This window comes from Oncorhynchus nerka, linkage group LG5, assembly GCF_034236695.1.
Source record: "Oncorhynchus nerka isolate Pitt River linkage group LG5, Oner_Uvic_2.0, whole genome shotgun sequence".
NCBI lineage: Eukaryota > Metazoa > Chordata > Actinopteri > Salmoniformes > Salmonidae > Oncorhynchus > Oncorhynchus nerka.
In genome coordinates this window covers 61,361,977-61,371,411 of record NC_088400.1, presented here as the reverse complement: position 1 = coordinate 61,371,411, position 9,435 = coordinate 61,361,977, and the positions used below count along the sequence as shown (strand labels likewise).

At 40.6% G+C, this 9,435-nt stretch overlaps 1 protein-coding gene across 1 annotated transcript in view; it reads left to right on the top strand.

Annotated features, from left to right (window-relative positions):
* Nucleotides 1-8,620: 8,620 nt before the first annotated feature.
* Nucleotides 8,621-9,435, top strand: part of LOC115129771 (ATP-binding cassette sub-family C member 4-like) — a 42,287-nt gene continuing 41,472 nt past the window's right edge. Inside the window, exon 1 of the mRNA XM_029660473.2 lies at nucleotides 8,621-8,994. Coding sequence (XP_029516333.1) covers nucleotides 8,921-8,994 — 74 coding nt within the window. The 5' untranslated portion in view covers nucleotides 8,621-8,920. The remainder of the gene's footprint in view (nucleotides 8,995-9,435) is intronic.

The window sequence follows — 9,435 nt, the reverse complement described above, 5'->3', positions numbered from 1 at the left end:
AACTCTCCAAATGCAGGTGTGCCACTTGTAGCGTCATACCCAAGAAGACTCAAGGCTTTGATTGCTGCCAAAGGTGCTTCAAGAAAGTACTGCATACAGGGTACTTGTGTAAATGTGATAATTCTGGTTTATATACATTTTCAAAAAATTCAAAAAAATTGTTTTTGCTCTGTGATTGTGTGTAGATTGAGGAGATGGAGATTCATCAATTTTAGAATAATGCGTAACAAAATATGGAAAAAGTAATACAACTTATAAGTTGGACTTAAAGGGTAGTGTAGCACTAAAAGCACTCCCTCTATGCAGAATGTAAATGTCTATGGTACAACTCTCTTCAGATAGGCTTTAGAAAGACCAGTTTAACTAATTAACAAGAATAGCAAATATCTTTTTATATTTATTTAACTAGGCAAGTCAGTTAAGAACAAATTCTTATTTTCAATGATGGCCTGGATAACTGCCTTGTTCAAGGGCAGAATAACAGATTTTTACCTGGTCAGCTCTGGGATTCGATCTTGCAACCTTTCGGTTACTATTCCAATGCTCTAACCACTAGGCAACCTGCTGCCCCAAATGTGAATCAGCTTTCAGATAATTACTTGAAGGTGGTGTGTGTGTGTTATAGTCTTTGCATGGTTTCTTATCCACCGAGGGCCAGTGTGGTAGGGTTTTGTTCTATCCAAACAAAATCACACCTGATTCAACTAATCAAGTCTTGATTGAAGTTAGTTCGATCAGGGTTTTGTTCTAACCATTGGTTAGAACAAAAGCCTAAGTGTACATTATCTGTGGATACAATTGGACATCCCTGTTATGAGTGCTACTTTCATTTTTTAAGTTGATTTAACTAGGCAAGTCAGTTATGAACAAATTGTTATTTACATTGACGGCCTAGGACCAGTGGGTTAACTGCCTTGTTCAAGGGCAGAATAACAGATTTTTACCTGGTCAGCTCGGGGATTCGATCTTGCAACCTTTCGGTTACTAGTCCAACTAGGCTACCTGCCTAGTCCTGTGACTTTCCTCACAAAAACATATCACCATTCCAACGTGGAAATTAGATGATTTTACAATTGTATAACCATGTTCGATTAGGGGCTTCATTCAATCCGTATGGCCGAAGTTCCACGCTATAGTGCGATTGAAATTGAAAGGCAATGTTCCCGCGTTCGTCTATTCCAGGTAAACACCACATCAGCTTAATCAGAAATGACCTTTACATTTCAATCATACTATACTGGGGATATTCTGTGCTACAGATTGTATCTAGCCTTTAAATCACTCTCAGAAATAGAAGTGATATTCATTCATGTAAACTCATCTGACAAGACCTGACGATGAGGATCAATGTGAATATAAAAAAGGCACATACAGTCAATTACAAGCTAGAAAAGTATTTGCAACATTGTTGCCTGAGAAATTGCCCTTTTGACTAAATATTTAGTGGGATTCATATTCAAACTACCTGAGTATTGAGTTTCAGAAGACATTCGCAAACCCTATTTGGTACATTGATGCAGTGGCTACAGCAGATACAGTAAATATATTTGAAGCTGCTGGTGCAAATAAGTTGTAAAAAAAAGTTACATTTGACATGAGATTGATTTGGTATGGCTAAATAACTTTGAAGTTTACACTTTGAATACACATTACTACATTTAAGATATGAATTATACAAAAACAGATTAATCATAATCTAGAACTGCTGCAAAAAAAATGACAAACGTACCAGCTCAACTACATGACGTAGTTTACACTTTCAATCAGATAATAGGCCACGCAAGTGAATCTAAGGAAAGAGTCCTCAAATTTTAGTCCTTGTAAATTGTATACACAAGTCGTCTGGCAAAAAATACTTGTCAGTCAAGTCACAATTATACAATCAATTGCCATGGGTCTCAATGGTTATTTCTTTAAATGTATTGATTGGTTATTGAATGTTCGTTTAAATGATAAATCAAATAAAAACTAAATAAGGGACAGTTAATCGTTTCCCAACTTTTTTAGCTTGGGGAAAAATCCCTACAACTGCGTCAGTGGATTTAACTCAACTCATCCTGTGGCACACTGGACCAAGCCGTTCCACCGCTTTGCAGATTCCTGTCCAAATGGAGTTTCCAACATGTAGTTTTTGCTGGGTGATAAGGCACTGTTGATTGGACATTAAATGAAAACCAGTGTATTTAAGGAAAAAAACTCAATTGGAATATTGAAGAGTAGTTGGACGTATCCAGTTGGACGTGTTGGGTGATCATTGTGACTGGAGCGCTCTCACCAGAATGCGATCGCTGTCTATGATGGTGTTGAGGCGGTGGGCGATGGTGAGCACGGTGCATTCCCTGAATTTGTCTCGTATCGTCTTCTGGATCAGCTCGTCTGTACTACAGAGCCAGGACAGACAGACAGGTGAGGACACGCAAAGCTGGGAGGAAGAAACACACACTTTTGTCTACTAGTAGATGCCTCCCAGACAGAATTCGCTGTGTCTGGGAAACTTCTACTAAAGGTTTGTACGCACTGCCTTCTTGTGGACAAAAAGAGCAAACACAGGTAACTTTCTTCACTCACTGCTTTGCTACAAAATATCATCAGGGACACAGAGTGAAAATACTCCTGGTGACTGTATCTAAGGGATGAACCGGAAGTGTGTGTGTGGGGGGGGGGGCACAGGAAGCTGTTCAGTTCCATCTTTAACAGAGCGTATGGAGGAGGTGTGAGAGACCACTGAATTCTGCGAGAGGGTGCAGCGAGCGGCTTTCAGTCTCTGCTCCTGGGGCTCGAGGCCCCTCCTCCTCTTCCCTCTTCAGCAGGGAGGTGATGTCGACCCCAGAGCGCTGGAGTTCAATGTACGTCCCCCATTTCACCATGTGACCCTGAAACTGACACACGAAAGTCACACCTCACCAAACATCTGGAGTTTGCATGTAATGTATACAGTTGAAGTCGGAAGTTTACACACACCTTAGCCAAATACATTTAAACTCACTTTTTCACAATTCCTGACATTTAATCCTAGTAAAAATGCCCCGTCTTAGGTCAGTTAGGATCACCACCTTATTTTAAGAATATGAAATGTCAGAATAATAGTAGAGATAGTGATTTATTTCAGCTTTTATTTCTTTCATCACATTGCCAGTGGGTCAGAAGTTGACATACACTCAATTAGTATTTGGTAGCATTGCCTTTAAATTGTTTAACTTGGGTCAAATGTTTCGGGTAGCCTTCTACAAGCTTCCCACAGTAAATTGGGTGAATTTTGTCCCATTCCTCCTGACAGAGCTGGTGTAACTGAGTCAGGTTTGTAGGCCCCCTTGCTCGCACACGCTGATGGCCACTCCAATACCTTGACTTTGTTGTCCTTAAGCCATTTTGCTACAACTTTGGAAGTGTGCTTGGGGTCATTGTCCAATTGGAAGACCCACCTACGACCAAGCTTTAACTTCCTGACTGATGTCTTGAGATGTTGCTTCAATATATCCACATCATTTTCCTACCTCATGATGCCATCTATTTTGTGATAAGCACCAGTCCCTCCTGCAGCAAAGCGCACCCACAACATGATGCTCCCACCCTCATGCTTCGCGGTTGGGATGGTATTCTTCAGCTTGCAAGCCTCCCACTTTTTCCTCCCAAACATAACGGTGGTCATAATGGCCAAACAGTTCTATTTTTGTTTCATCAGACCAGAGGACATTTCTCCAAAAAGTACGAAATTTGTCCCCATGTGCAGTTGCAAACCGTAGTCTTACTTTTTTATAGTGGTTTTGGAGCAGGTGCTTCTTCCTTGCTGAGCGGCCTTTCAGATTATGTTGATATAGGACTCATTTTACTGTGGATATATGTACTTTTGTACCTGTTTCCTCCAGCATCTTCACAAGGTCCTTTGCTGTTGTTCTGGGATTGATTTACACTTTTCGCACCAAAATATGTTAATCTCTAGGAGACAGAACGCGTCTCCTTCCTGAACGGTATTACAGCTGCGTGGTCCCATGGTGTTTATACTTGCGTACTATTGTTTGTACAGATGAACGTGGTACCTTCAGGTGTTTGGAAATTGCTCCCAAGGATGAACCAGACTTGTGGAGGTCTACAAATGTTTTTTTGGAGGTGTTGGCTGATTTTCTTTTGATTTTCCCATAATGTCAAGCAAAGAGGCACTGCCATCTCTTTCATTTGGCCGAAATGGTCTATGACTATGTCATACAGTAGGCCTACATGCTTTTAGTTTAGACATGTAAAACCTCTACAAGATCGGTGGATCCCCCACGGGACGGTTGAGCTAACGTAGGCTAATGCGATTAGCGATTAGCATGAGGTTGTAAGTAACAAGAACATTTCCCAGGATATAGACATATCTGATATGGGAGAAAGCTTCAATTTTTGTTAATCTAACTGCACTGTCCAATTTACAGTAGCTGTTACAGTGAAAGAATACCATGCTATTGTTTGAGGAGAGTGCACAGTTATGAACTTGAAAAGTTATTAATAAACCTATTAGGCACATTTGGGCAGTCTTGATACAACATTTCGTACAGAAACACAATGGTTTATTGGATCAGTCTAAAATTTTGCACATACACTGCTGCCATCTAGTGGCCAAAATCTAAATTGGGCTGGAAATTGGGCTGGAATAATACTGTACATTAGAGCATTTCTCTTGCATTTCAAAAATATTTTTTTAAATGATCTTTTACCAGATCTAATGTGTTATATTCTCCTATATTAATTTCACATCTCCACAAACTTCAAAGCGTTTCCTTCCAAGTGGTATCAAGAAAATGCATATCCTTGCTTCAGGTCCTGAGCTAGAGGCAGTTAGATTTGGGTATGTCATTTTAGGCTAGTCAAGGATCATATCACCTCCACTTTACCTGCAACCCTAGACCCACTTCATTTTGCTTACCGCCCCAATAGATCGACAGACGATGCAATCGCCACCAAATCACACTGCCCTGCCCCATCTGGACAAGAGGCATACCTATGCAAGAATGCTGTTCATTGACTATTGCTCAGTATTCGAGACCATATTACCCTCCAAGCTCATTATCAAGCTCGAGGCCCTGGGTCTCAACCCCACTTTGTGCAACTGGGTCCTGGACTTCCTGACGGGTCTCCCCCAGGTGGTGAAGGTAGGAAACAACACCACCTCTTCACTGATTCTCAACACTGGGGCCCAACAAGGGTGCATGCTCAGCCCCCTCCTGTTCACCCATGACTACGTGGCCAAGCACGCCTCCAACTCAATCATCAAGTTTGCAGACGACACAACAGTAGTAGGCTTAATTACTAACATCGATGAGACAGCCTACAGGGAGGAGGTGAGGGTTCTGGGAGTGTGGTGCCAGGAAAATAACCTCTCACTCATCATCAACAAAACTAAGGAGATGATCGTGGACGTCAGAAAACAGCAGAGTGAGCACCCCCCTATCCACATCGATGGGACCGCAATGGAGAAGGTGGAAAGCTTCAAGTTCCTCGGCGTACATATCACTGACAAACTGAAATGGTCCACCCAGACAGTGTAGTGAAGAAGGAGTGTCTCTTGAAGTGTCTCTTCAACCTCAGGAGGCTAAAGAAATGTGTCTTAACACCTAAGACGCTCACAAACTTTTACAGATGCACAATTGAGAGCATCCTGTCGGGCTGTATCACCGCCTGGTACGGCAACTGCAACTGCACCGCCCACAACCGCAAAGCTCTCCAGAGGGTGGTGAGGTCTGCCCAACGCATTACCGGGGGCAAACTTCCCGCCCTCCTGGACACCTACATCACCTGATGCCATAGGAAGGCCAAAAAGTTCATCAAGGACATCAACCACCTGAGCCACTGCCTGTTCACCCCGCTATCATCCAGAAGGCGAGGTCAGTACAGGTGCATCAAAGCTGGGACCGAGAGACTGCAAAACAGCTTCTATCTCAAGGCCATCAGACTGCTAAACAGCCATCACTAGCACATCAGAGGTTGCTGCCTATAGACATAGATTAGGAATCACTGGCCACTGTAAGGATATGAAACACTAGCCATTTTAATAATGTCTCCATGTCTTGCATTACTCATCTCATATGTATGAATTGTACTCTATACTATTCTACGGTATCTTAGTCACTTTAATTGTGTGTAAATATTGCATCGCCCATCTCATATGTTTGAACTGTACTCTATACTATGCCACTGTATCTTAGTCCAATGCCGCTCTGACATACACTACCATTCAAAAGTTTGGGGTCACTTAGAAATGTCATTGTTTTTGAGAGAAAATCTATTTTTTTGTCCATTATTAAAATAACACAAAATTGATCAGAAATAGAGTAAAAACATTGTTAATGTTGTAAACGACTATTATAGCTGGAAATGGCTGATTTGAAATGGATTCAGTTTTTAGCTGTGCTGACATACTTGCAAAAGGGTTTCATAATGATCAATTAGTCTTTTAAAATGATCAACTTGTATTAGCTTATTCAACGGACCATTGGGACACAGGAGTGATGGTTGCTGATAATGGGCCTCTGTTTATGGAATATCTACAATCAGCCATTTCCAGCTACAACAGTCATTTACAACATTAACAATGTCTACACTGTATTTCTGATCAATTTGATGTTATTTTAATGGACAAAACAATCATTTTTCTTTCATAAACAAGGACATTTCTAAGTGACCCCAAACTTTTGAATGGTAGTGTATATGTATTTATATTCTTAATCCATTCCTTACTTAGATGTATGTGTATTTTGGGTATATGTTGTCGGAGCTAGAAGCACAAGAATTTCGCTACACCCGCAACAACATCGGCTAAACATGTGCATGTGACCAATACATTTGATTTAGATGTTTTATTATACCTCAGTGGGATAACGAGCTTGGGCCTGCTGTGCATGTGCGGCAACTGGGTGCACACAGGGTTGCCATGTCAGCTCTTTTTGAACACATTGGGGTACTTTCAAAAATATGTCGCGGGTGAAAATGTATTGGCATTTGGGCTGCTTCTAAATTACACGCGGCCGCCACGGCAATTTCATACAAATATATATTTCACCGTGACTTGCTGCTGCAGCCTATCAGGCAGTGAGGCAGCCTGTTTTTGAGTGAGTGGGAGTGGTGGGGAAGGACGGAGGAGTGTCTGTGTGTGTGTTGAGACAGCTGAGTGAGAGGTGTGAAAAGAGACAGAGCAGCACGTGCAGGTAGGCTGTTTAGATTGTCATTATGGAGACACCTATTTCCAACCCTTTTTCCATAAAACATATTAACACGCTAGAACTGATGCGCGTCAAGAAATAACGGTGACAAGGCACGATACATTCACTCAGGTGGTTTAAACTGCATTCTAATGTCAACTTTACTTATGGTAAATCAGATAAGCCAAGTGTCGCAGCGGTCTAAGGGCACTGCATCTCAGTGCAAGAGGCTTCACTACAGTCCCTGGTTCGAATCCAGGCTGTATCACACCCGGCCCGGATTGGGAGTCCCATTAAGGAGGTGCACAATTAGCCCAGCGTCGACAAGGTTTGGCCGGGGTAGGCCATCATTGTAAATAAGAATTTGTTCTTAACTGACTTGCCTAGTTAAATAAAGGTGACATGTAAAAAATAAAAATGATCAAGGGAAGGGTTTTACACATGCTCAGTTCTTGGATCTCAAGCGCTGCGCCAGTTGCAATTTGAAATTGAAGGTTAAGGAACTACCTCGCGTTTTTCTGTTATGAGGAAAAGTCCAGAATGAAACTGACATTAAATGTGGAGAATTATACATTTGCATCTGTTGGCCATCAATTATGCTATTTATTTATATGCATATTTAGGCTAGCCTACCATTTTATACAATACATATGTGGAAATTATTATATCTGAATTCGTTGCAAATTTGTGCCACTTGTATAGCCTACCTGGAGCTGGTAAACGGTTTACTAAATAGCCTATAACTTCAGTTTGTTGTTGTAACCTTGTGTTGTTATGCAAATAGTAATGGCCATGTTTAGTTCAGGAAATGGGAAGTGATCAATTATGATTATGGTCACAGTTCTATTGCCGACAGACACTTTATTTTGGGACAATCTCTTGTTTCATGTAGTGAATCTGCTATTCAATGCCGTTTGTATGGGCTAATAGCTCAAAATGATTTTGTGTCATATAATTTTGTAAAGCGATGCCTGCATCGAACTAACCGAACCATGACGAAGTTGGATTACAACAATAAACCCAGATTTTAGTCAGTAGGCCTAGACTATGCCTATTGAAATGATCTTGCAGATAGGCCATTTATAATGGGTTGCAGTCTTAACATCTGGCACATAATAAAGGCACATTCGTATTTTAAAGTTTAATAATGGCAAATTATATTTTATCTTGTGACATATTCAAATTAATTTATTAGTCACATTTTCTCGCAATAATTAGTAATGGAAAACCGAATTTTGCTTAAGTCATTAAAGTTAAATCGAGATTCCTTCTTAATTGGCTCAATAACGTTATGGAAAAAATTGTTTATTGGTTAGATGTGGCAACTCTCTTGCTGCGAAAAAAAAGTGGGCTAGTTTTCAGGCCTTGTGTGTGGGTTTTAAGTAGTCATTGCGCTGTAAATTCAGGAATACCTGGCAACCCTGGGCGCATATGCGCTCTCGACTTATCAGGTCAGGCAGACCGGTTGTAGTTTTTATGGCCGATATAACGAGCTGGTGGCGAAAACTTTGATTAAACAATTCTGGGACTGAAATAAGTAAATCAGATTACATAATTATATGTAAGGATAGGAAATCGAAATACAATTACAAAATCATCTGTAATTGTCAATGGTAAAACAAAGCTTAAGACGATGTTTGACAACCTTGAAAACAGAAAATGAATGTGAATTCGTCTGGACACGGTAGACTCCTCCTCACCGGTCTATTTATTTACACATTTTGGCATGGTGTCATAACACAACAATGGAACAACTGAAGAGAGATGTGCAATTTAATCCATTAACAACGGCCAATTTATTTTCACGGGTGTTTTTCTGGTAAGTATACAACGCTGTTTACAGTTAACACTGTAGCTCGATATTTTGAAAGTAGCCAATTGGTAAGGGATAATCAACAAGGGGCTGGCTATGCGTTCTATGGAAAAATAACGAGTGGAGTGGAACTGACCTTTTCACGGAGTTGCATTATTTTCCAGAGAACACATAGAGCCCCGAGTTGAATGCTCTGCACCATTGGTTACTGCTTACTCAGGCAAAAAGCAAGTTTAACTTAAAAAAAACAGATACAAAAACGCAATGTATCACAGCGCCTCTCCTCTGTCTAAAGATCTAATTTAACTACTGTATATATAAATATGTATATATGAATAGTGTGTAAATAGTGTTTTTATTGTCCCTTGGTGTCTTTCCTATATATCACTTTTATTTAATTTTGGCGGGATTTTTTAAATTGAACTTAATGTCATATCTTGTGTTGTT